This window comes from Mus pahari, chromosome 20 (genome assembly GCF_900095145.1).
Source record: "Mus pahari chromosome 20, PAHARI_EIJ_v1.1, whole genome shotgun sequence".
Taxonomy (NCBI): Eukaryota; Metazoa; Chordata; class Mammalia; order Rodentia; family Muridae; genus Mus; species Mus pahari.
In genome coordinates, this window is record NC_034609.1 from 44,921,004 (window position 1) to 44,947,838 (window position 26,835).

General features: G+C 53.8%; 1 protein-coding gene across 2 annotated transcripts in view; it reads left to right on the top strand.

Moving 5' to 3' along the window:
- Positions 1-6: 6 nt before the first annotated feature.
- Jph3 (junctophilin 3) overlaps positions 7-26,835 on the top strand; it is a 59,438-nt gene continuing 32,609 nt past the window's right edge. The window contains exons 1-2 of one of the 2 annotated variants that reach the window (XM_021220584.2): positions 7-415; positions 21,969-22,746. In XM_021220584.2, the coding sequence (XP_021076243.1) occupies positions 34-415; positions 21,969-22,746 (1,160 nt within the window). In that variant the 5' untranslated portion in view covers positions 7-33. Of the gene's footprint in view, positions 416-984; positions 1,268-21,968; positions 22,747-26,835 lie in introns of those variants that run through there. The other variant, XM_029532626.1, reaches the window with a different exon arrangement.

The window sequence follows — 26,835 nt, forward strand, 5'->3', positions numbered from 1 at the left end:
CCGCTTGCGGGATTCGCAAACCGCGTTACATGCATGTCCAGTGGGGGTAGGTTTAATTTTGACGATGGAGGGTCCTACTGCGGAGGCTGGGAGGACGGCAAGGCGCACGGCCATGGCGTCTGCACCGGCCCGAAGGGCCAGGGCGAATACACCGGCTCCTGGAGCCACGGCTTCGAGGTGCTGGGCGTCTACACCTGGCCAAGCGGCAACACGTACCAAGGCACCTGGGCGCAGGGCAAGCGCCACGGCATCGGCCTGGAGAGCAAGGGGAAGTGGGTGTACAAGGGCGAGTGGACGCACGGATTTAAGGGGCGCTACGGGGTGCGGGAGTGCACGGGCAACGGAGCCAAATACGAAGGGACCTGGAGCAACGGACTGCAGGATGGCTACGGCACGGAGACCTACTCGGATGGAGGTAGGTGCGGGCGGCGGGCGGCGGGGGCGGGGGAGGAATGGGGACCGTCCCCCTCTTTCTCCTTCTGTTTATCTCCCGGGAAGTTGAGCCTCGCCTTCCAGTTGGGCTGTGGGCTCCTGGGGCATCTCCTAGATTCCCAGGAGGCCTCAGCGGGCCCCTGGCCACAGGTTGCCTCACGCTTGATGGGGACAGTGGCCCAGGCCAACCCAAGGAAGGGTTGGGGGCTCTCCAGCGGCAGGGCCCGGCCCCTGCCGCAGCAGCCGAGCCAAAGTCTCAGCATATCCTGAGGAGCAGGCCAGAGATCTGCACCTGCCAGAAGGCCAGGCCGGGTCCTCCGCCACCTCTGGGACCTGCCAAGGCTGGAGGGGGCTGGAGGTAGACCCTTCCCCTCCTTTGGTATTGCCTTCCTGGCATCCCCAGAGTCAGGCCCTCATCGGTTTCTTGTTTTCCTGCGGTGTCCAGGGCCTCCCTCAGTCCTAAAGCAGCCCAGGCCAATGGAGAGGGAGCGCTGGGAGCGCCAGAGGCGGGGGATGCCGACCAAACCAAACAGCAAGGCAATAAACTTCTAGGTGGTTGGACACAGGCTGTCGAAGCAGGCTGCTGAAGGGAGGGAGGGAGGAGGCCCATCTGTTTAGCGGGAGCCCAGGAATCTGGCCATTCAGTGGCTGAATCATTTTCACCTTTAGTTTAGGGAATCGCTCTGCGCCTCCAGTGTAAGATGCCACCACAGTCAGGGCAGAGCCGGTGCCGGAAGCCAGGCAACTGCCAGTGTGATGGTTTCTGTTCAGAAGTCCCGGCTGGCTTGGCAGCCTCCACTCCAATGTCACCACACCTCAGCAGTGCTGAGACCCCTGGAATAGTTATAGGTCCTGGAAGTCAGACCCTAAAGCAGACTCTGCCTGGTGGTCCCCTCCCCCTCGGGGCGCTTATCCCAAGAGGCTGTTCTCTTGCCTCCCTCTGGGCCTGGCGGCTTTTCTGCACGGATGCCTGGGAAGGGAGCAGAGCCGCAGCAATGACTTGGGCTTCTGCGGGGGGGATAGAGAGCTGAGCCTCTGTGTGTTTTCCTGCCTGAAACCAGCACCTGCTCCCGGCCACATCTAGGAGTGATGAGGGCTGGAAAGTAATTATTATTTTGGCTTATGCAACTGAAAGACAGGGTTCGTTATTATCCGAAGAGGAGGCGGAGTCTGGGCAGTTAATTATATAATGCTCCTGCCTGTCTGCGCCTTGCCCAGCCCTGGTCCCAGGAGGCCTTTCCTGTACTGTTGTTTTCTTGGATGGGGCTGGAGAGTTTCCCTGACCCTGGGGCATTGAGGCCCTCCGAGGTTCCAGGCCTCTGTGTGTGTGTGTGTGTGTGTGTGTGTGTGTGTGTGTGTGTACACACGTGTAGCCACATACTCACACATGCACTGTTGGTTAGGTCCTTACAGCAGGTGTGGGTGACCACGGCGGGTGGTCCAGCAGCCTGGTGCTCCCAGCAGGGATCCTTAGCAGGCAAGGGTGGCCCAGGGCAGTTGTCACCTGGATCTCTGGCTAGGTTGTTCATCAAAACTGCCTTCTAAAGGTACCTGCTCTGGAAGAGCTATCTTGGTGCCCTGGGCTGACTGGACCTTCAGGGAGGGGAGAATCGAAGAATGTTTGAGGGTGGGACCCACCCTGAGCTGAGGCCCGCCCACACTACAGCTATCTCTATTGGCCTAAAAAGTTCTTTCTTGCCACCAACGGATATTTAGTGAGCACTTACTGTGGCCAGATATGTTAAGCTCTGGGAACCCTGGAGCAGGCCAAGCAGACATGATCATCCCAGAGTGTTCGCTTAGGAGGAAGTTAGTAATTCCCCATGGGGAGCTGGGAACAGGCACGGAGCCTGTCAGGGACTTGAGGCCTGGAGTGCTTAGGTTACCCCTTAGCTGATTCCTTGAGGATCATCTGCCTCCACCGGGTGCTCCCTAAACTTTGACCTCCTGCGGTATTTCCTTGTCCCCAAATCCTGCCCGGTCTGGTCTACTTTATAATGGGAAACCACCGAGACCACAGCTATGTGTGTGTGCAGAGGTTCAGAGCCCACTCTTGTGGCAGAGTCCCCTTGCCTCTTGCTACCTCGCTCTGCACAGGGGCGCTCCTTTTGCCCTGAACCCTTCAAGGAAGTTGCAGTCCTTAACCCTTCCCCCGGAGTGCACGGCAGAGAGGTAGGCTTGTGGAAATGGGCTTCGGGACCCGTTTTCTCTCTCTTGGATGTTGGCATAGCATGACTGAAATTAAACTGCCCCCCCCCGCCTCCACGCTCTGGGCTGCAGGTACAGGTGTCCCATTCCATTTTTTCTGCTCAGAATTAGCTTTCCGTTAGGGAGGGGTGACCATGGAGGACTTAGACCCTGGGGAAACCATTCAATGAAGCCTGGGTGGGCTGTGGCCAACTGCAGCAGCGGGCCCTGGCCTGGGTACCTTGTCCCCTTACCTGGGGGTGCCAGGGTCCTCGGTTGAGGACGGCTGGTTCTCTCAAGTGAGCAGTCCCAGCTATGGCTTTACCTAGAGCTGGGAGTTCGGGGCAGACATCAACCCTACTCCACAACTTTTGCTCGGCGTCCAAGGCTGACTTGGAGAAGTGGCCGTTGTCTTGAATGGAAAATGTATTCTACATTAGGCTGCAATTGGTACAGAATCCATTTCGACAGGGGACACTTCTGCCAAGGCCTCCTCCAGCTTGCCCCCTACCCCCAGGCACAGTGTGGCCTTGCTCCTGATGCGAGCCCAGTGAGCCACTCTTGACAGTTGTACGGACATGGGGTCAGGGTTTCAGGAGTATAAGCTTTTTGGGCATTGACCACTTGGCCTTGAAGCCCTACCTTGCCAGGGCTCTGCTGTGTGACTTTGGGCAAGTGGCTTAGCCTCTTTGAGTTTCTGTTTCTTCGTCTTCGTAAAGGGATAATACTGTGGAGTGGGTGAAGATGAACTGAGGTCGGAGTTCCCGGCTCTGCCAGGAATGAGGTGGGCCGTCTTTTCATCCCCACAGTTCACGGTATGCAGAGGACATAATGTTAACAACTCTCAGGAGAGCCATCAGGCAGGCAGGACTGAGGAGGTGGCCATGCAGGTGAGAGTCGGAGGTGACAGGTGACACTTACTGTGTCTCTAACACCAGCGCAGCAAGTCTTGGGAAGAGGTGGGATTCTAAGTTAGCTTTTCTTCACTTCCTGTTCCTATAAACTCTGATTGTGAACTGCCTGCTGTCTTCTCCTCCACATCCACTTTCCCCGTGTTGGGGGCAGCACCCCTGGGTGCAGGCAGACGTATGCTGTAGTAGCCATTGCTGCCGTTCCATTGAGGCCCGGGGACCTCCTTACTTCTGAAGATAAACAAGGCTTCCTCTGGATGTCTTGGACCAAAAAGTCACCCCCTCCCAGATAAACCCTCCCACACTCTGAGAGATGAGTCACCGTACGCCCCGGCCTCCCCACTCCCCATACGAGCAGGTCCCGTTCACCGGCCCAGATTCCACAGCCCACACACATCACACACACCCACAGTCAGAACTCAGATCCACCCAGGCGCCTGCGCACTCATGCGCACACAATACACCTGCCACCCGTGGATCTTCCACCCGGTCCTCCAAAGCCTCATGTACCTCTTGGCTATGTTTGCTTCTCCATAGCTGAGGGCTGGAATCCCCAACACCCTGTATGTATATGGATGTGTGTGTGTGCGAGCGTGTGTGCACACACACACACATGCACACAGTTCTGAAGAGAAGCTGGTGCAGCTGTTTCCATTTTGAACGCAAGCCTCTGGCATTGCTGCCCCTTTGTGAAGGGAAACTGATATCAGACAGCATACGCTGTGTTTTTCTTTTAGTCAGCACCAGGGTTTGAACACAGGGCCTTGCTATCATGGCTAGACACTGCCACCAAGTTACGTCCCCAACCCTCTTATTTTACTTAAAAATGTGTGTGTGTGTGTGCATGTGTGTATAGAACATATCTATATATTTATATATAGATATTAGATAAGGTCTTGCTAAGTTGTTTAGGATGGCTTTAAACTGGTGATCCTCCTACCTCAGTTTCTTTCTTTTTAAAAATAATTTATATCATGTTCATTGGTGTTAGATCCCCTGGAAATGGACTTACAGACAGTTGTGAGCCACCATGTAGTTGCTGGGGATTGAACCCCGGTCTCTAGGAAGAACAGCCAGTGTTCCCAACCACTAAGCCATCTCTCCAGCCCCAGCCTCAGTTTCTTGAGTGCTACCATGCCTGGCTACTTAAACTACCTTTCCTCCTTGGCTATGAGGAAAGCTTTGGGTACCTTTGTTTTCATTTAAATCCAGGACCTGGCTTAAGGGCACATCCCTACACAGATACTCCACCTGGAGATGCTTGGCTCTGAAGGGAACACACACCCCTACGTGCATCTTGCGGTCTCTCTTCACTGCGCGGGGGGGGGGGGGGGGGGAGGGGGACGTTGGCAGGCTCCATCAGGTGAAAGGAGACAGAGCAAATGACTATAGTTCTTTGTTCCAGTTATAGCTGAGAAAGAAGAGTTCATGAGAGTGTTCCTTCCCCCACCTCAGCCTCAACTGCTGGCACTGGGGACATGAGAGAGCGTCACCTAGTGTGGAATCCTGGGTGTTAATGTCACTGGCCCTCTGTGAGGACCTGGGCTATCTCTGGAAGAGATACTTCTAGTGTCAGTCCTCCTCAGCACCTTAGGACTCCACAATTTCCAGTGTAACTGGTGGACTGTACTTACAGATGTCCTCCACAGTAGCCCCCTCCCATGCTAGCCACGGAGGTCACAACACTGTATAGAACTCTGGTCTTTTTTTGTCAGTTACCGTGTTTCATTTCTTCTGAGAAGGGACTTACTGAGTAGCCCAGGCTAGCCCAATATTAGCCCAGGCTAGCCCGATAATTAGCCCAGTCTGAGCTAGACTTACAGAAATTCTTCTGCTTCTGCCTCCTAAGTAAAAATCCCTTTTGTTTAATGCTTACCAGGTTTTACATTTAACATTATTGTGTGTGTTTGTCAAGTATGGACAAGTGTGGGTGTGTACGTGCCTCAGGATAGGTCTAGAGGCCAGAGGACACCCTCCTTGGGTCCGACAGAATAAGCACAAATCATAGGCTTGTCAGCAGGCATGTTTGTTTACCCACTGAGCCTGCTCTGTCCAGGATTTCCATTTGAGCTGGGTGGGTTCCTGAAAAAGGTCCCTTCAGGACCTTGGAGAGCGCCTCTGCTTTCTGATCAGGCACAATTGAGCATGTGACTTTCGCAGGCCACACCCAGTGGGCTCAAGAGGAAACTCTCCTGTGTGCTCTGTGCCTTGTAAGTGTGGGTCGACCTTTCTGTCCACTGTCCATGCTCCGGCTGCTGTTCTGTCTCACCCTGTGCTACACTCTGCTCCTCTTCCAGTGCTGTCGGGGTGAGTCTGGGTGAGGTTGCAGACAGACTGGCTGCCCTACGCGCAGTCAAAGGCTTCCTTCCTCCCATTTTAGGTTGCGTGCTGTGTTCATGGAATGTGGCCGGGTGCAGAAGGCAGATGGAAGAATGGCTCTGTCTGTGGTGGCCGATGAGAGAGAGCATCTTGTGCTTTCTCTTTAGATCGGCCTTAATGGATTAATCACCTAGAACAGTCCTGTCCACCCTACTGGACTCTAGCCACATGCAACCATTTGCATTTAAATCTAATTAAATGCAATGCAATTGAGGAGTCAGCTCCTTGGTGCAATTGCCACACCTCAAGTGCTCTGTGGTCCATGGAACAGTGGCAGCTGTGGTGGACAGCACAGACAGGGACTGTCACTGTCACTGTAGAAAGGCTTATAAAGGGATGTTGCTGGTGGCCATGGACTAAGGACTGCCAGCATGTGGCGTTCACTCAGTGGTCAATCACTGGACTTGACATCTAATTTCTTTCACCCTTGTACCTGATGCCCATTTCCTTCTGACATTTGGGAGTGTCCGTGTACAAACATCACTGTTAGATGCATGTCTTCGGCCAGCCTTACCTTGGCCTCTGCCTACCATATCTGTTACAGTATTTTGTTTCTGGCTTGGACAACCGGCATTTGAGTTAAGGAAGAATGGCGGCACTTGGTGAACGAATAACAGTGTTAATGCCCTAAGAGTGAGATGCACACGTGTCTGGAGATGGTTCTGGACCTCTGACGAGCAAGCTCTCTTTCCTTGAAGAGTGCTGGAAAGAGTGGCGTGTGGCCCTCTCCCTGCCTGTGTGAGAACCACCTCTCTAGGGCTGCCCTCCTCGGCTGGAAGCAGCTGGTTGTCGGGAGCCTCTCATGGAGATCCTGCTGTGTCCAGGCCACGGTGCAGTGCAGCGACAAGGCCTGCCTTGTAGTTGGCTGTATTTGTTGGCTGGGCTTGGCTGTGCGCAGGGCGTGGTTTGCAGGAACAGAGGACACGATAAAAGAAAGACTAGAAACAAGAAATAGGGTGATAGGACTCCCTGGAAAAGCAAGCTGTCTGGACACAGATGTAAAACATGGAATATAATTTGGAGTCTGGTCCTACCAGAGTTTAGGGGTGCTGAAGGGAAGTCCCACAGGCAAGAGTTCCACGAGCATCCTGAGGGAGCAGAGGAGACCTCCCAGGGCAGAAAGGTCCCAACTGTGCTGGGAAGACCCCATACACATGCCCTCCACTTGCCTCATCTCCCACTCACTCCTCACTCTGCCTTCATGAGAACCTTCTGTTCCTCCCACTCCCCGAGTTTCCCAGACTCCAGTGAGGCACTGACCTCCTTCTGCTCAGCAGGTGCCCTTCCCAACAATGTCACAGGTAGTCACCTGAACCAGGAGGGGACTTGAAGGTGCAAACACTCTCTCGAAAACCAAGACCCGGTGCTGGCCAGCCAAGCATGGGCCTCCTCTTTGAGGCCAACAATGTGCAGAAACCACCCAGAAGGTGTGCCTGAACACAGATGGTTAGCCTTCTTGAATTTCTGGGCTGGGACATCACTCAGAACAGGGCTCAGGCAAGGCTGGTGCCAGTCCAGGGAGTGCTCTGCAAACCACAGCTTGGCCAGGTGCCTCCCAACCCTGCTGCATACTAGAATCACTACGTGTGGTCCCTGACCTGTGAGACAGCCTGTGTGTTCTCCAGGTGACCTGTGTCCTGATGTGCTCACATCTCAGCTGAGCACTGAGTCTGTCTGGAGTGCTTTGTGGGACACCGTTGCTTGGACCCTGGATGCCCCATGGGTTCTCCAGGTGAGGTTGGTGCCTGCCTCCTGGGAAGCCCTTTTGGTCCAGACTATTCCAGCTTTCATCAGAACCCAAGAGTCCATCCATCCCTGATGGATTTCAGACTTAGGGAGTGGCATCCCAGGCTGGTGTTTGAGGAAAGCAGGGGGCCCCAGGATGTTTGTGGAGGACAGAACTGTTAAACTCTGGCTCTGTGCTTCAGGAAGGAGCAGAGGGGCCTCCAATAATACAAGCAAAGTAGACTGGACAGTCCCATTCACAGTGGCCATGGCTTGGTCTCTGCCACCATCTGCAGGTGGCCTTTTCTGTGGCTGTGCTGGCTAATTTTGATCGTAGACTTGATTGGATTAGGAATAGCCCAGGGCACCAGGGAGGCCAGCTTTGGGGCCTCTCTCTCTCTCTCTCTCTCTCTCTCTCTCTCTCTCTCTCTCTGCCTGAATAGGGAGCAAGCAGCCACTGCCATGACCTCCTACTCACAGGTCTGTGACCAGATGCACTGCCTCACCCAAAGTGGGGCAGAGCTGATGCTCACAGCCAAGAGCCCCCAAAACTGTAAGAAAGCATAGGCATACTATGCCCTTTGTGGTGTTTTGAATATGCTTGGCCCAGGAAGTGGCACCATTTGGAGGTGTGACCCTGTTGGAGTAAGTATGGCTTTGTTGGAGTGGGTGTGGCCTTGTTGGAGTGGGTGTGGCCTTGTCGGAGTGAGTGTGTCACTGTGGGCATGGGCTTTAAGACCCTCATCCTAGCTGCCTGGAAGCCAGTCTTCTCCTAGCTGCCTTCAGATGAAGATGGAGAACTCTCAGCTCCTCCTGCACCGTGCCTGCCTGGATGCTGCCACAATTCAGCCTTGGTGATCACTGACTAAACCTCAGAACCTATAAGCCAGCCCCAGTGAAATGTTGCCCTGATAAGAGTTGTCTAGGTCATGGTGTCTGTTCACAACAGTAAACCCTAACGAAGACACCCTTCAAAGCAGTTAGAAAAGCAAGGGCCATGGGGTTGATGGACAGCTGGACCCAACTGGTTTTCACACTACCGCCACCATCCCCTGTCTTCCTGAGAGAGGATCATGGGTCAGCCACCCCTTCCTTTATAGGAACGGAACCAGAGAGCTGAGGAGCTGTAGCTACAGGGTCAGCTTCGCTGTAGCACAGGGTCAGCTTGGCAGAGGAAGGCTGGTCTCTGGTAGGGTTTTGTCCTGTAAACACTGAGCCCCTTGACAAAACCATTCACTCCCTGGCAGAAAGCATGCAGGCCTCTGCAGACTCGCGGTACCGTGTGCCCTTCTAGGGGTTCACAGAACCCCAGAGAGGAACCCTGTGCTCTCCACAAATGGCTGGCCTGGCTGGCTCTCATGGGTCTCACCTTGCACAGCAAGGATAGAGACAGGGAGATGGTCAGAGTCAGGAGATCCCTCCAGGAGAGAAAGTCTGAAAGTAGGGAGTAGGAACTGAAGTCATGTTCCCACTCTTACATCTGTCGCCTCTGCCGGGCACCCCACTCCTTCCCCACAGCACAGGGTGCTCAGCATCTTTCTTGAGCTTACCTCTGGCCCCCAGCTCAGCGGTGCGGTCTTGAGTATTCCTGACTTGGGTTGCATCAGCAACATTCTGGAAGCTTCCCAGGCCCTTGCGCTTAGCCTTCAGGTAGGGAAAGAAGGAAACCCTCCACCTCATTTTGCAAATGAGCAACAGATGCTCCAATAAGCTGCGGAGGTTGGAAAGACTGAGCCAGGGACATAGCCTTGCCTGGACAGGCTGCTTGTACTCTATGCAGAGCCCCTTCACACACTGCTGTCCCGTTTCCTGCCCCTGGGAGGGGGAAGTGGGCATTTCAGGAAGAGCCCTGGCCAGCTTCCCTAGCAAGAAGAGTTGCTGTCATGGTTTGAATGTGCTTGGCCCAGGGAGTGGCACTATTTGGAGGTGTGGCCTTGTTGGAGTGGGTGTGGCCTTGTTGGAGTGGGTGTGGCCTTGTTGGAGTGGGTGTGGCCTTGTTGGAGTGGGTGTGGCCTTGTTGGAGTGGGTGTGTCACTGTGGGCATGGGCTTTAAGACCCTCATCCCAGCTGCCTGGAAGCCAGTCTTCTCCTAGCTGCCTTCAGATGTAGATGTAGAACCCTCAGCTCCTCCTGCACCATGCCGGCCTGGATGCTGCCGTGTTCCTGCCTTGATGATGATGGACTGAACCTCTGAACCTGTAAGCCAGCCCCAATTACATGATGTCCTTATAAGAGTTGCCTTGGTCATGGTGTCTGTTCACAGCAGTAAAACCCTAACTAAGACAGTTACCAACAGAGGACGGCTGGGAAGCGCCAGGTGGAACTGCCTAAGGCAGGCAAGCTGGTTAGTTTTCAACTCTAACTGGAGTCACCTGAGAAGAGGGACCCTCCATTGAAGAACTGCCTCTGTTAAGCTGTTCAGTGGGCAAACCTGTAGAGAGGCATCTTCTTGATTAATGATTGATGTAGGAGGGCCCAGCCCACTATGGGTGGTGCCACCCCGGGGAAGGTGGTCCTGGGTGCTATGAGAAAGCAGACAGAGCAAGCCATGTAGAGCAAGCCAGTGAACATTATTCCACCTCTGTGGGTGCTGCTTGGGTTCCTGCCCTGAACTCCCTCCGCAATAGATGTGGCAGAAAAATGTAAGCCGTATGAATCCTTCCCTTCCCCAAGTTGCTTTTGGTCAGTGTGCTAGCCCAGTAACCTAACAGGAAACCACAAGAGTCGGTGTTACGGCCCCTCAGGCACGCTCAGAGACCTGCGTGTGGCGGGCTTGCACCCTGAGAGGCAGAAAATGGCATTTGATAACACTTTTGGTAATAACTTTATTGAGCTATAATTCACGTAAAAATTCGTTCTCTTCAGTGAACACGGTCGCGTTCTTAGTGTGTTCACAGTTGGAGTCCCCCCACTAGTCTAACCCCTTTTCCTCTCTTTTGTCTGTGTGCATGCACAGCGGTGCATGTGCATCACAGGCAAAGCAAACTGCAGGGGCTCCTCCTTAGGTACCATCGTGTTCCATACGAGACAGAGTCTCTCACAGGGCTGGGCCTTGCTGGCCAGGCTGAACGGCCTAGAACTCTAGAGATCAGCTTGTCTCTGCCACTCCAGGAAGGATAACAAGTAGGTCCCTCCATGCCTGGCTTACTCGAGTGGGATCTGGGGACTGAAACCTCGGGCTGTTGTTCTTCCACTGTCTGGACTCTGACAACTGAGCAGGGTCTCGCTGTGGCTCAGGCTGTCCTGCCTCAGCCTCCCAAGTTCTGGGATCACAGATCTGCACCACCAGCCGTCTGGAACACTTTGCAGCTCTGCGACTCTCTTCATGCCTGGTGACCGTTAGTTAGCTTGCTTCACGTTCCCAGGTTTGCCAACTTTGGACATTGCATGTGCACATGTGACATCAGACTCGTGTCCCTGTGTGACTGGCCCCCTCCCTGAGCATGGCGTTCTCACTCCTCGGTACCCATTCTTCGTTCCTTTTTTTTCTGTCCTAGTAGCACTCCACTGTTTGGTGAACACATGTTCCTTTCTTGGGCTTTTGCACCGGTCCCACCTTCTGAATGCAGTGAGCATTTCTGCTGTGACTCTGTGTGGATGTATATTTTCAGTTCTCTCAGGGTTCCCAGGAGTGGATTCTCAGGGTCCTGTGGGGTGAGGAACCAGCTGACCACTTGTGTGCTGTCTCTGATTCCTGTCTTCGGTGTGGTGAGGGTTTCTTTACCCCATCCCCACCCCCAGGCTCGCCCCTACCCGATACTGTTGCCCTTCTGAACGCAGCCATCTTGGCCCATGTGTCTTGCTGTGGTTATGTTCATGTATCCTTCGGTGCTGGGTGTTGGCGCCCCTGCACGTCCTGTCTGTGCTACCCACGATGTCTGACCTCTGCACTGCCTGTTTGGGTTTTGCCCGCTTTTAAACCCCATTACTTTGTAATTATTCGACTCTAGGGCTTTCTGTAGATGGTATCTGAGAGTGCTGGTTGGGAAGAAGGTAGACCACCAGAGATCTCCTCGGGGTCGTTTTCTTTCTCCCAGAGATCCCAGCACTGTGCCGGGCAGGCACACAGTGGGTGTTCAGCAGAGTCACTGCTTAGTCTTTGTCAGGGTCTGTGGCTCTCCTCAGAGCCTGTGACACACAACCTGCTGGCTCCGGGGATGGCTGTTGGTCGCTCTAGAGTAGCCCATGTTGATTCTTTGTTGGGTGTTGGTGGAGACAGGGTGGTGTCTGTGACCTGGGGAAGGTCGTCTGGGGGAGTAACTTGGGATGGAGAGTCTGGGTGGGAGAAACAGGGCTGGTGGGAGGGGCTACTGGGCCTCCTCGCCTACAGCAGGAGCCTGTGGCACCTCAGGGAGTGTTTGGTGGCTCCCTTGCTAGAACCAAAACAGCCCAGGCTCCTGCCTGGCCATCTCTGTGCAGGGCCCCAGTGACTGTACCATGTTGGGGACCACAGGCTTAACTATGTATCTCAGAGAAAAATGCAGCAAACTGGACTGGGGCGGGCTTCAGTAACACCGGCCGGACCATGAGGTAGCTTGTAGCATCAAGTCCTGTTAGACGAAGGAGCAAGAAGAAGAGATGCATAAGCCCTGGGGAGTTTTCAACCCGTTAGGGAACAGGACATAGGAGGAGGGGGAGAAGACACAGATGTAGAGGTGGGTTCTGGGAGTTAGATGACCCAGGTCCTCCTGTCAAGACCCCACTTTGAATTTCTCCCTCCACACTGTATTTTCTGGTGTTTCTATGGCTGAGAGCCTAGTAATATCTCTGCCTGCTATGGAGGAGCACGACAGGTTTGGAGATGAAGCTGTGGACCACGGTATCATAGGCTGCCAGTACAGCCTTGGAGCCCTCAGGCTACGAGCTGGGCGCCCCACTGTTTCATGACATTGCCTGCCTGCCTGCCTGCCTGCCTGCCTGCCTGCCTCAGTTTCCAGCCCCTGAAAGAGCTCTTCAGTGCTATTAGTGCTCCCTGGAAACTGGCTCCTCCAACACCAGGGAATGTAGCCCACTGCCCACAGGGTCATCTCGGCCCTAGCCCCAGGAGGTGGTGGCCTGAATCTCTAGAGAGTTCCATCTGCTCGATCCCATGTGTGGCTGGTGACCTGGGGAGATGGGTAATGCTGAGGTAGGGAAACTGAACTAGTCTCTCAGGGGCAGCCCTGGGATAGATTCGTGACTTCTGCAAGTCAGGAGCTGATCGGCTTAGGCCTGGCGGCGTTACAGTTGACCTGCCCCAGGCTTTTCTTCTTCTGATCTGTCTCCGAGAGGGGACCAGGCCTCCTATAGCCACAAAGGTCCCTCCTTAGAAAACCCCAGACCTCCCCTGGCCCAGTCTTGCAGATACACCCCATGGGTGATTTGGGGCTTGTTCCTGGAGTGAGGGGGGTGTTATAGAGAGCTACTGAAGGACTTGGGCTTCAGGGGGGCAGGTGTTGGGGGAGGCCCTAAGCCAGTGGGGTTCACTGTCTGAAAGAGAGACAGCTCTCTAGAGAGGGCTGTGGGGAACAGGGCTGTGATTGGTTGGGGAACGTGCATTCTTCGTCTTTACTGGGGAGAGATGGTTGGTGTTTGTGGGTGGCACAGTGACCTCCTTGTTTGCTCTCTCGCTCTCTCCTGATCTCGGGGTGACCTTGTCTGCAGTTGACACTCTAAAAGGCAGTTCACATCTAGAGAGACATTGATGGGGTGGGGGGGGGCAGGAGGGGGAGATAGCACAGGCTCTTAGGTGGACAGTTGATCTCTTTTGCTAATGGGGTTAGAGCTGTCTCAGGCTTATTCTCTGCCCCCTCCCATCTCCTTCTTTCCTTAGCCCCTTCCAGGGGTCCTCAGGGTCTCTGTACCCCAGTTTCATAACTGGGGGAAGTTTCTAGAAAGTCCACCTGTTTCCTTCTCTCTTCCTGGCTGAGTCTGAGCTCAGCTGTCCATGAGAACACTCAATCCCTTGTACCTCTCAGATAGTAACCAGTGGCTACTGTGCCTGGGGATGTCTAGGTTGGGCTGCTAGAGAGCAAGGCTTTCTTCTAACTTCCCTCGTCAGAGCCGCCCTGCCCCTCAGCTCCTCCACACGGGTGTCCCTCTCCCAGGCTGGTGTCCGTGACACCTGCAGAGGCAGCTGGAGGGTACAGCCTCTGCTGTCCTTGACCCTGGACCTCCTTGGCTGGCCACTGCAATGTCCGGCAGGGTGGGTGTGAGGCTGATCCCCAACTTCACAGCCAGGTCAGGCCACCCGTGCAATGCTGTGCAGGGTTGTTTGTATCCCCTGGGACTGGACGTGCCATCTCCATGAGGGACAGCCACAGGCTTGGCTTCAAGTCGAGACCTGGGAAAACAGGGTCAGTCCCAGAACAGGGGTTGAGTGGCTGTGAATATGTGAGAACAGGGAATCTCTGTTTATTCCCACTTTCAGGGTAGATGGGGGATTTTAATGGCCGGCAAAAGAGGCAGGACCCTTTCACCCCTGGTCAGGGCCAAAGAAGGCTGTTGCTGCCTCCTCAAACCTGATGAAGCCCACCCAAGGCCCAGCATCCCTCTGGCTACAGATGGAGCAAGTTTGCCCTGACCCACAGCTTGAAAGCAAAACAAACAAAAAACTAAGTTTGGGGTTGGAGAGATGGCTCTTGCAGAGGATCTAGGTTCGGTTCCAGGCACCCGCCCTACAGCTCATGACCATTTGTAACTTCAGTACCAGAGGCTCTGACATCCTTTTCTGGTTTCTGTGGGCACCAGGTACACACATGGTACACAGAAGTACATACAGGCAAGACACCCATATGCATAAGATAAAGGAATCTAAAAAAACAAAACAAAACAAAAAAACCCTCAGTTTTATCCACATAAAATTTACATGGTACACCGTACATTCATTTAAGGTGTTCTTCAGCTTGGTGGTTTCTAGAATGTTCTCAGAGTCATAAGTCATCAACACAGGCAATGGTCCAGCAGTTTTACCATCTCAGGAAGAAACCTTGTACCCAACAATCCTTCAATGAACCCTCTGCGATTCAGTCTCGGCCCTGGCAGCCATCCTCTCTGTCTTGTGGATATGCCCAAGCTGGGGGTGGCTTTGAGCAGCTGGTTTCTGTCACTTAATTTTCCTGTGTCCAGGGCTCATCCACATGGTAGCAGGTGTCAGATCTTTGTTTTGTTTCACATCTGAGTAATATTCTGTTACCAAGATAGACCACACCCTCTTTGTCCTTCAGTGGAGAATGTTTTGGTTGTTTCTGTCTCTGGTCCGTTGTAGGCATCGTTGTTGTGAACCTTCATAGCTAGCGTTCAGGTTCAAGATGTGTATGCTTTGGGCTTTCTTTTCTGGTGGGTTAGGTCATCAGGCGTGGTGGTTTACTTCCTGTAACAAACAGCTGAGATTACTCAAGTATATATAGAGAGAAAGCTTGGGGATTCCTGTCCGTGATTGGCCGCCGTGCCTTTGGGTTTGTGAGGAGGCAGTATACCATGGTGGGAGCACCATTTGCCTTATAGAGGACAATGTGGAGAAGAGGCAGCCATGGGACCCATTAAAGTCTTCAAGGGACACGTCCAAGGCCTTAAAGGTTCTGCCCTTTCCCTACAGCTCCCTGCTATGGACCTGACCTTTAACGCCTGGCCCCAATCCAGACCATAGCTCATCACAGGGCGACTTGAGGTTGAACTATTAGAGGAGTTTCACCTGCCACATCTCGCTCAACTTCTACGAGAGTTCTGGAAACGGAGCCCTCATCAGGGCCACCTGTGTCTGGAAGGTGTGAGGTGGTAGGAAGGCTGGGTCACCAAGCACGTGGTACGAAAACCCAGAGTGAGTTCTGAGCTCTCCTCTTCTGGCACAGGCCGCTCTCTGTCATCCTTCCATGTCCTGTGGCCCAGCCCTTGAGCCATGCCAGCTGCCCACTGAGAGTTCCTGGATCCTGGGTGCTGAGTGTCACATCCTGCCATGTACAGAGTGAGCAAAGTCAAGGCCACTGAAGGCCAGGGCTCCATCCCTGAGGTTCTGAGCTGCCCGCATCCCATATTCCATCAGAGAGAAGGCAACTGAGGAAGACTGATAAGGATGCAAGGGCACCTGGAGCTCTGGAGTTCTCCACAGGGACACACAGAGATCTTGGACCTCCTGGGGACACACAGAGACCCCTGAAACCTCCACGGGGACACACAGAGACCCTGGGAACCTCCTGGGGACACACAAACCCTGGGAAAAATCCATGGGGACACACAGGGAGAGCCTGGGGACCTCCACGGGGACACACAGAGACCCTGGTGACCTCCCTGGGGACATATAGAGATTCCTGAAACCTCCATGGGGACACACAGAGACCCTGGGGACCTCCTGGGGACACACAGAGACCCCTGAAACCTCCATGGGGACACACAGAGACCCTGGGGGCCTCCTGGGGACACACAGAGACCCCTGAAACCTCCATGGGGACACACAGAGACTCTGGGGACCTCCATGAGGACACACTGTACTTCTCTAAACCTGAAACTTCTGTGAAAATCCTGTTAGTAATTGTACTAGGACAATGAAAAGTGTCTCCATGCTACTCCAGCGCAGTGGTCAGTGAAGAGAAAAGGGCCACTACAGAGTCCACAAGCTCCAGCCACTAGGGTGTAGACTGTCATTCACATGGCTAACTGCACCTCAGGCTTGTCCTCCCCAGGCTGAGGTGGACCACACAGGTGCCTCCTCAAGCTCACTGCCCCCGTGTTGTTCGTGGGACCTCTCATTCAGGCAGCATGGAGTGAGGATGGGCTTGTGTTCAAGACCCCACTGGGCTCCAGTTTTGCCCTTGACCCTCGCTCCTAACTCCGTGCTTCTTATGCAAGCATGAGGCACATGTCCTTCAAACTGGCCCCCGTCCTGCTTCCTCCATATGCTGTCCGACTCTTCCCTGGTGCCCCCTTTCCTCGGGACAGCCTTCCCTCCTCTTCCTGTCTCTAATCCCTTCTGAGATCACATGTACCCCAGCTTATGAAGACTGTAAGTACTGACCCAGGACAGTGCCATGAGTTCAGGTAAGTCGTGACACCCAGTTATGCCACAGTTCTCAGCTAGATACCACATTCCTTCAGAGGCTGACCTCTGCCTTTCTAAATATGTAGTTGGTGTCAAATCTTCAACATCCTACCTCAGAAGAGAGCTTCAGACCCTGCCCTGCCCTGCCCTGCCCAGCCCTGCCCTGCCCTGCCCTGCCCTGCCCTGCCCTGCCCAGCCCAGCCCAGCCTAGCCCAGCCCTGCCCAGCCCTGCCCAGCCCTGCCCAGCCCTGCTCAGCCCTTCTCTTCCCACCTCCTTCCCCCTCCCCCTCCTCCCCACTCCTGGCCATCCCAGCATTATGGCACAACTTAAAAGCTGAATCCACACTCAGTGTCTCCCATCCTTGCAACTGGAAGCTTTATTACTGCTGAGCCAAGCAATGTTCCCCGTTGTACATTTCCCATGCACAGTCTGACTGAGCAATCGACTCTGTTTTAATTGCATTATTTTATTTAAATCAGTTTTCCCCGACCCTTCAGGTGCCCAATAAGAAAAGCTCTCAAGGGAAACCTCAGAGTCTCTGTCTATAACCACACACATCCAAGTCTGTTCACAGGTTGGTCCCTCCTCCCAGGCATCCTGGAGCACCCCTCTAGGGTTCCCGTTTGACCACTGTGCCTGCCTCCTCCTTAGGTTCCTTCCTGGTTTTGGTGGATCCCCTTCTGCAGTAGCTCCCTGAGAAAGGATGCTGGGAGATCAGATTTCTGTGGCTTAATCACTTGATTGGCATGTTGGTGTTTAATGAAAATGGAAAGTGAATTTTGTTCAGAATTTGTGCCATGTGGGGACCTAGTTTCACACCAGGGAAACTTGGCTGTTGTAGTTGTTTGTCCTTCTGTCTGTTGGACAGTGTATCCTGGACTTGTGTCTTCTGTCTGTTGGACAGTGTATCCTGGACTTGTGTCTTCTGCCTTTTGGACAGTGTATCCTAGTCTCTTATCTTCTGTCTGTTGGGCAGTGTATCCTTTGTTTTGTTTTTGTTTTTGTTTTCAAGGCAAGAGTTCTCTGTATAGCCTTGGCTGCCCTAGAACTCCTTATGTAGACCAGGAGATATATATATATATATGCCAAATAGCTGATGGTTTAATTAGTGTGTATCATGTGCTTGGCATGTGCAAGGCCCTAGATTTGGTCCTTAGCACCAAAAAACAAATAATACGAAGTAAAACAAAAAATGACGTAGGTCAGACCCAGTGGTGATTTCTGTGGTAGAAGACATCCATGCAACAGACTGTTATACAACCTTTATTAATAGTGGAAAGAGGTCTACTGCAAAGGAAAGAAGGTTCTAGAACATGGTGTAACCAAATGTGCTATGCAAGGCGCAAAGAAGCTCCCTGTTCTGCCTGAGTCCCTAGACACTGGGACGCTCTTCCGATGGTAGGAATCACCCCGTCTCCTCTGAAATCCTGACTCCGTGGTCAGAGTTGGGGCCCCAGAGTATTGTGTTTCTCGTCTCGAATCCATCCTCAGGGACAACACTGCTGTGGCCACTGTGGCCACTTGAGAGGCCTGCCTGGCACGATCCCCCACTGTGACAGTGCCCTGGTGTCTTCTTTACTCTGAGTGGCACGGACTCGCTGTTTCCCCCCAACCCGGAACGGTTGGGAAAATCACTTCTTGGCTGAAGCCCACAAATCACAGCTTGAGCCCTCGGTGCCACACACAAGCTGGCCGAGACAGCTCCCATCCCGGTCCTCCCAGCCACCTAGAGCATCCCACTGCGGGCAGAGGGCTGCAGGGCAGCAGGCTCCCTGTTCCAAGTGGACGAGGATGCTACAGACCAGGTGGCAGGCCCTTGCAGGGGTGACTGCAGGGGGATGATCACATAGCCTGCTCCTCGGGCTCCTCCACTCCCGAGGAAGGTGCCTACCCCACCCTCAGACCAGTGTCTTCCACCCTTTGTGGTAATGGCCTAAAGTGCTGGTTCCTGGGTCAGCTAGTTCCCCTGAAGGCTCACAGCTGGCTTTGAAGACACATTATAACCGCCCTGCCTCCAGGTGAGGTGGATTCCATGATGCTCTCTGTAGGACCCTCTGCACCCTGTCCCTCCTCCGTGACCCCACCCTGTGTGTGAATCCAGAGAGGGGAACCCTGCTGTGTTGGCGTGCCGAGTTTTCTTCCTTCTTTCTCGTCTGTTTAGAGTCTTACTTTACAGCTAAGCTGGCCTCAGAAGTGTGGTCATCCTCCTGCCTCAGCCTCCAAGGACTGGGATTGCAGGCACGAGCCATCACGCCTGCTTTCTTTCTTTCTATGTAATTCTGGGGATGGATTTCAGACCTTCACATGTGCTAAGTGTGTGTCCTATCACTGGACTGGGCTCTAAGCCACCAGTTATGCTTTACCAAGGAACCACAGCTTTAAGCAGATTTGCCTAAAGCTCTCAGCAGATGGGCACTTTATGCACATCTGTCCTCTGCTGAGAGCCACACATCAATAGAGAGCTAGGCGCCTGCAGTGTGGCGTTGGTGCCTGGTTAGCATTCAGGGACCTGGTACTGTTCTGGGTCAGTGCAGCGGGTGGTCCAAATGGCCGGTGTGTGACTGGGGAGAGACATGAGCTGCTTTGACCTGAAGGAGCTAGCTGGGTGCAGTTTGATGAAGGAGACACTCTGTGATACAGAAGCCAGGACCACTGAACTTGGGGGCTTTCTGGAGAAGGTATATGGGAGTAATGACAGTGTGTGGACCCTAGGTGGCGCTATGTGGCTCATACCTGTCAGTGGAGTGTGTTTATCTCTGAGGTCTGTAAATAAGGAATGGGGCTGGGTGACAGAGTAGGGAGTATGGTCGGGGTAGGGAAGAATAGGGGGCTAGAGGAGGCAGCTGCTGTGAACTCCCAGACATTCCACATCGGAGAAGAAAGATGCCAAGCTGCTGTGTCTTAAGAATACACGAGCCGGGCAGTGGTGGCGCATGCCTTTAATCCCAGCACTTGGCAGAGGCAGGCAGATTTCTGAGTTCAAGGCCAGCCTGGTCTACACAGAGAAACCTTGTCTCAAAAAAAAAAAAAAAAATAGACGCGAGACTCAAAATTTGTGTCAAAATCATTTGGTTTGACACGTGGTACCTCAGAATGATACCAGCGCCAGCCTGTACCCATCTGCTGCAGCGGGCTAGAAGGTCACTTCCCAGTGTGATGAGCTAGCTCTTCTGCTGAATCCAGATTAGGTCCACACTATGAGGACAACTGGCCTGTTCTGCAGGTAGGGAAGGCGAAGGGGTCCAGAAGCTTGCCCTCAGTCATAGAGTGATATCAGAGAGAGATGGAGGCGGGGTTCTGAATGTCTCCTTGCTGGTTTTAGTGCCTTTTTAACGTCTTGGGGCTGAGGAGATGGCTCAGACAGTACAGTGCCTGCCACACAAGTGTGAGAACCTGAGGCCAACCCCAGCACCTGTGTACAAAGCAAGGCGTATGGTACAATGCCTGTAATCTCAGCACTGAGCGGTGGAGACAGAAGGGTCCCTGGTGCTTGCTGGCTAATCAGTCCTCTGAATTGGTGAGCTCCGGGTTTAGTGAGAGACCCTTGTCTGAAAAAATAAATGAATTTTAAAAAATAAAAGAAGAAGAAGAAGAACGTCTGGAGAGAGTGGTTAAGAGTGAACTCTGGGGCTGGTGAGTTGGCTCAGTGGTTAAGAGCGCCGACTGCTCTTCTGAAGGTCGTGAGTTCAAATCCCAGCAACCACATGATGGCTCACAACCATCCATAATGAGATTTGATGCTCTCTTGCGGTGTGTCTGAAGACAGCTGCAGTGTACTTACATATAATAAATAAATAAAATTTAAAAAAAAAAAAAAAAAAAAAGAGTGAACCCTGCTTCTGCTCTTCCAAAGGACCCAGCTTCAGTTCCCATCACCCCCACCAGGTGGCTCACAACCTCCTGTAACTCCAGTTCCGGGGCGATCTGCTGCCCTCTTCTGGCATCTGCAGGCATTGCATGCATGTGGTGCACAGCTGTAGATGCAGGGAAACACACATAAAATGAAAGTGAAACTAAATCTCAACAACGTGGAGAACAGCAGTGGAGGAAGACAGCCATCACCAACTCACCTCCGCACAGGTGTGCACACCTGCACACACCCACAGACATGCACGCTCGCGTGCATACAGTGTGCACACATTTTTACTTTCCAGTTTTAACCGCCTTTTCTTGTTTGACTGTGTTGCCCAGGTTAGCTCCGGATTTCTGGGCTCGGGTGATCCTTCTGCCTCAGCCCCCAAGGGCCACCTTATCATGACGCTTTTTGCCATGATTCTTGGTGGCATTGAACATGTCACCATCTATACTACACTAGAAAGAACATCTCCATCACCCAGAATGGAAGTATGCCCCCCACCCCCACCCCACAATGAGAGGCACAAGCTATGTGTTCCTGTCCCAGTCCCCAGGGCTTCACCCCTGTGTGGAACTGGGGGGGCAGGAGGAACTGGCTGCTTTGACTTCTGTGGTATCCAGGCTGTACTCTGGTATACTGACATCAGTCCTTCTTGTCTAATTTTCCATGTCATGGCTTTCCCACAAAGCTGACAATTGTTAACCCAGGGTTATTTTGGACCTCTGCGCACAGTGTAGTGTACGGGGAGTAAGTTTCTGTATTCCCAAGTTCTACAGTGTATTTGTGGTCAGGTATTTTTAATGTCCCTTCCCCATGCACCTGATGCTCTTCTGGGCTGTCCCCACTGCTGGCAAACCTTCTGGGACACTTTCAGTAGCAGCAGCAGGGACCTTGCTCTTCCCAAAGTGAACCTCTGCCCTTACCAGTCTCACAGCCCCCAGCCTTCTGCAAGCCACGTTTCCTTTCTCTGTTACCTCTCTCTGAAGGTTCCCCAGGGCCACACTGGACTCTACCTCTCTGTATCAGACCCCAGCCCAGTCTCAGAATCCAGCCATGGGAGGCAGTCCCTTTGAACATCCCATCAGTGAGGTCAGTGGACAGCCTCACTGTGGCCCTCTGCCTCTGCGCCCAGGTAAACCCACCTGGGTTTTACCTTCAAAAAGAGGTTCTGAGCTGGGCGTGGTGGCGCAGGCCTTTAATCCCAGCACTTGGGAGGCAGAGGCAGGTGGCTTTCTGAGTTCGAGGCCAGCCTGGTCTACAAAGTGAGTTCCAGGACGGCCAGGGCTATACAGAGAAACCCTGTCTTGAAAAAACAAAACAAAACAACAACAACAAAACACAAAACCCCCAAACAACAACAACAACAAAGAGGTTCTGGGAGGGGCAGGTGAATGTGGCGCTTCCACATACCCGCCACCCACATCCCTCCTCAGGAACTCACTCCTCTCTCCTTTGTCTCCCCAGGAACGTACCAGGGCCAATGGGTTGGTGGCATGCGCCAGGGCTACGGTGTGCGGCAGAGTGTCCCTTATGGCATGGCCGCAGTCATCCGCTCGCCCCTGAGGACCTCCATCAACTCCCTGCGCAGCGAGCACACCAACGGGGCGGCGCTGCACCCCGACGCCTCCCCGGCAGTGGCCGGCAGCCCGGCTGTGTCCCGTGGTGGCTTCGTGCTGGTGGCCCACAGTGACTCGGAGATCCTCAAGAGCAAGAAGAAGGGACTGTTCCGGCGCTCGCTGCTGAGCGGCCTGAAGCTGCGCAAGTCTGAGTCCAAGAGCAGTCTGGCCAGCCAGCGCAGCAAGCAGAGCTCCTTCCGCAGCGAGGCGGGGATGAGTACTGTGAGCTCCACGGCCAGCGACATCCACTCCACCATCAGCCTGGGCGAGGCCGAGGCTGAGCTGGCGGTCATCGAGGACGACATCGACGCCACTACCACCGAGACCTACGTGGGCGAATGGAAGAACGACAAACGCTCGGGCTTCGGTGTGAGCCAGCGCTCGGACGGGCTCAAGTATGAGGGCGAGTGGGTCAGCAACCGCCGGCACGGGTACGGGTGCATGACTTTCCCCGACGGCACCAAGGAGGAGGGGAAGTATAAGCAGAACGTGCTCGTGAGCGGCAAACGCAAGAATCTCATCCCACTGCGTGCCAGCAAGATCCGGGAGAAGGTGGACCGGGCCGTGGAGGCAGCTGAGAGGGCGGCCACCATCGCCAAGCAGAAAGCCGAGATCGCTGCGTCCAGGTAGGGTTGGGTGGGGGGGTGTCCTGCAGAACCTGCATTTTGGTTCATGACCTGCTCTGCCCATCCATATTGTGCCCAGCGTGAGGCTTGCACGCTGTTCTTTTATCTGGTTCCCCCACAGGGTCTTGGTGTTCCTTGGAGGCCCTCAGAAGGTGGTCATGGGTGGGGCAGGGGGTTGGGAACCTGCAGCTTCCTCTAAAAGAGGGCTGGAGGGGTCATAAGGCTGAAGACAGAGGGGATGCCTCTTGTCTCTATGTGTCTAAATATGTTTCATTCCTGTATACCGTCGACAGATAGAGAAGGCTATCTAGTGTATGAGACACCCTGTTTCAGGGACACAGGAGAAGGCTGGAAGGTGCCTCAATATTCCAGATCGATGACTAAGGTCCTTCATGCACCCTCAGGAGACACCTCTTCCAAGGAAACAGAACAGCTAAGGGGCTCACACGAGGTTTGGCATTTGGAGCCGATAGCGGCCCCACTCAGCCTATGGGGCATTAAACTTGTGGCTTAGATGGACTACCAGGCCCTGAGGAATGGGTACCATTGTGGCTGTGGGTGAGCGTTGTGTGGTATTCTCACAGTGTGTATGTGTCACTGTAGTGTGCAAGCCCCAGAACTGGAGAAAGTGCTCCGGGATGGTTCCCTGAAAACCACAAACAAGTGTAGGAGCCTGGGCCGCTCAGCCAGGCCGAGAGGCTGCAGACGGCGGAGCCCAGGAGCCACAGGAGCCACAGTCTCATGCTTGAGGCTGCTGCCCGCTGCTGCCCGGTAGGAAGCCCAAAGCTTATCCTGGTGCCCCTGGGCTCTGCTGTGATGCACCTCTGTTTTGTTTTTGTTTTTTAAGATTTATTTATTTTATGTATATGAGTACACTGTCGCTCTCTTCAGACATACCAGAAGACATCAGATCCCATTAGAGATGGTTGTGAGCTACCATGTGGTTGCTGGGAATTGAACTCAGGACCTCTGGAAGAGCAGGCAGTGCTCTTCACCACTGAGCCATCATGATGCGCCTCTTCGATGGCTTTGTGAAGGTGATGCCCAGGGTTATCATCTGAGACAAACTGCCACCCTCTACACCAGATCACCAGTGTCTGCTTGTTGATTGCTGACCTCCCTCATCTGAGTAGTCACACACACCCCCATGCCAAACAGCGGCCTGTTCTTTTGCCCTAATTGCACATGGCCTCTCAGTCTTGGGGGCGGGACTAGCGTATATAGATGAGGAAGATCAGGAACAGGGGCTCCATCTGTGTGGTTATGTGGAAGCCAGCACCTATGCTGGTGTTGGCCTTTTGGGGAGAGCACCTACGTTCTTCTTAGTAACCCCTACCCAGGTTCTGTAAGGAAGCGTAATAAACGCATTGGCTCCCCAGGGTGAACTCTGGCGGTACGGACCTTGCTTAGCTTCTTGTCAGGACCTTAGAGGTAGATGTTTGTCTCCCTCTCCGGCTACAGAAGGCCTCAGGTGGTGTTAGAAGCCAGAAGTCTCTGTCGTTCCCAGCTTGAAAGCCTGGGGGCTGGCAGCCACTTACTGTACAGGCCTCAGTCTCCTGATCCAGTGGCCTCAGGGGATATGTGTCCATCTGGAAAACTTCTCAGGCACCGGCTGAGCATCCAGGAAGTTCCCACTCCGCCTTTGGACTGTAGCGATGGAAGGTTTGCTGGTTCTAGAAAACTTGGATCGCAGTACAGAGCACAGGTGTCAGCTGAGGTCTGGCGGTGAGACACGCCTGTCCCCTGTCATGTCTGTGGTCTAGAGGGGAACACAAGAACTCTTAAGAGACAGAAAGAAGGGCGGAATTTCTACCTCAGTTCTAAGGCCAGACACTGCTCTGCCTTACCCCACTGACCCCATCACCCCGCAGTGACAGTTAGTGATGGGTGTGGCTGTTCACCTGGGATTTTAGGAACCTGATAAACTCCATATGTTTTGTTGTGAACATACTACTTCATACAGAAAGCTGGGAAGCGGCAGCCAGAAGTCTGTGGTGCTGGCTGAAAGCTGATGTGTGCGCCCTACATCCCGGGCATCCAGTGAACAAACTGCCAATGGCTTCCTTTTGCTGTCTGCCCTGTATTTGGGGCCCCTGGTGGATATGGGACAGTTCAGAGGCTGGGAGCGCTTGCGATAGCCCTGTCAGGTACCAGGTAGATTCTTTTTCTTTTTCTTCTTTTTTTTTTTGAAATAAGGCCTATGCAGCCCTGGCTTCCTTGGAGTTCACTATGTAAACCAGGCTGGAGCTAAAGGCAGAGAGCCCTGCCTAGCCCTGCCTCTGAGTGCGTCACCATGCTCCGCTTCAGACAGGTTCTTGAGTGAGGAACGTCTGAGACCCATGGGAGATCTTCCACAGACCTGATGTCTCGTGCAGCCAGATCCCCAGTGTTAGGAATGGGGACGTGGGGCCCACGGCAGTGTCTGTGTGGATGCCACGAAACACTGGGTGATGCTGTCTCCCTGGAACGGGGAGGTAGTGTTGGACCTAGGTGCGTTCGGGGGAGAACCCCTGTGGTTGGTGTTTCTCTCTGAGCCTCAGTTCCCTCGTCTAAGACGGAGGAGCCGTACTGTTCCCAATGCCTGCCCCTGGCCTGCCTTCCCCAGAGTGAGAGCGTGCAAAGCTGTACAGGGGTTGGCACACAGTGGTCTGCGTGTGTCGGGAAAGCCCAGAGGCTGCTTGGGTTCAGGTTTGTTTTCTGCATAGCTAAGGTCACAGAGAAGGCCCAGTCCTGTTACCTTATTGGTGGCATGGCCATAAGATGAGATGGGCCCCAATTCTGTATTTACACAGCTGGGATTTCAGAGTCTTTTGAGAATGAGTCCAGTTGCTGGCTGTTCCCCCTCCCAGGCGACCTCCACATAGTGTGGGACCCACAATGCATAGCATATACAGGTATGCCAAGCCCCTTTGTCTCCCCCTGGGCAGTCCTAGATTACTGGCACAGGCCAAGTTGTGGGGTCTGGCCCGAGTGTGGCTGACAGGAAAGACAGGAGGCACCAGACCCTCACCAGTCATCAGGAACCAGCTTCTTAGACTCTGACCTTGAGAATAGCAGGGACCTTTTGTCAACTCTACTGTCACTGCTGGAAGGCCAGGGCAGGCTGCCCTCTAAGCAAAGGTTCCCCCTGTGAGGATGGAGCCCATGGTGTGAGGCCAGGTCTGTGGTTGGCCCCATCTTCATTGCCTCGGCCCTGAACACTGACTCTTGTTGTCTCCTGATGGAGGCAGGGCAGGGCCATCTAGAAGGCAAGCTACCACCCAGGCTGTAAGCCTGAGTCTGTGTCTTCTACATCCTCCCAATGGCCTTAGAACGTGGGGACCAAGAGGGAACCAGAGGCCAGTGTTGAAGAGGTGGCAAATTATTGGCAGAGCTTTGGGTCCGGCGAGAGCCACCAAAGGGCTGTGCTGCCATGACAAAGCAGAATGGGTTCATCCTGGGAGCATCACTGTTACCGTGGAAATGACAGAGAGTCTAAGAAGCTGGTTCCTGATGGCTGGGGAGGGTCTCACAGGTGGCTTCATTCTGAACCTACAGGTCAGGCTTCATCCAGTAGGGTGTAATGAGAAACTGCCCATGGCATCCTTGGCAGACATTCAGGCCATCTTGGTGAAGGCTGGGGAGTACCTCTGAAGGATGCCATAGGCCCCTTGGGGATCCCCCCCTAGAGACCTCTCTTGGTGGAGATGAGGAAACGCTGGCACCTTGAAATACTCTTTAGATGGAGAGCTGGGGCTGGAGAGATGCTCAGAGGTTAAGGGGACCCGAGTTCAGTTGCCAGCAGCCCCAACTGGTGGCTCACAACCACCTACAACTCCAGCTCGAGGGGATCAGACGCCCTCCTCTGGTTTCCATGGGTACTGCATGCACACACACGCATTTATACATGCACATAAGTGAGAGATAAAATGTGAGTCTTTAAATGCAGTACTGCCTCTGGGGTGGGGAGGGGGTGGGTGTGTGCACTTGTGTGTGCACTTGGGAAGAGGGGGGGTGGGTGTGTGCACTTGTGTGTGCACTTGGGAAGAGGGGGGTGGGTGTGTGCACTTGTGTGTGCACTTGGGAAGAGGGGATTTGTGTGTGCACTTG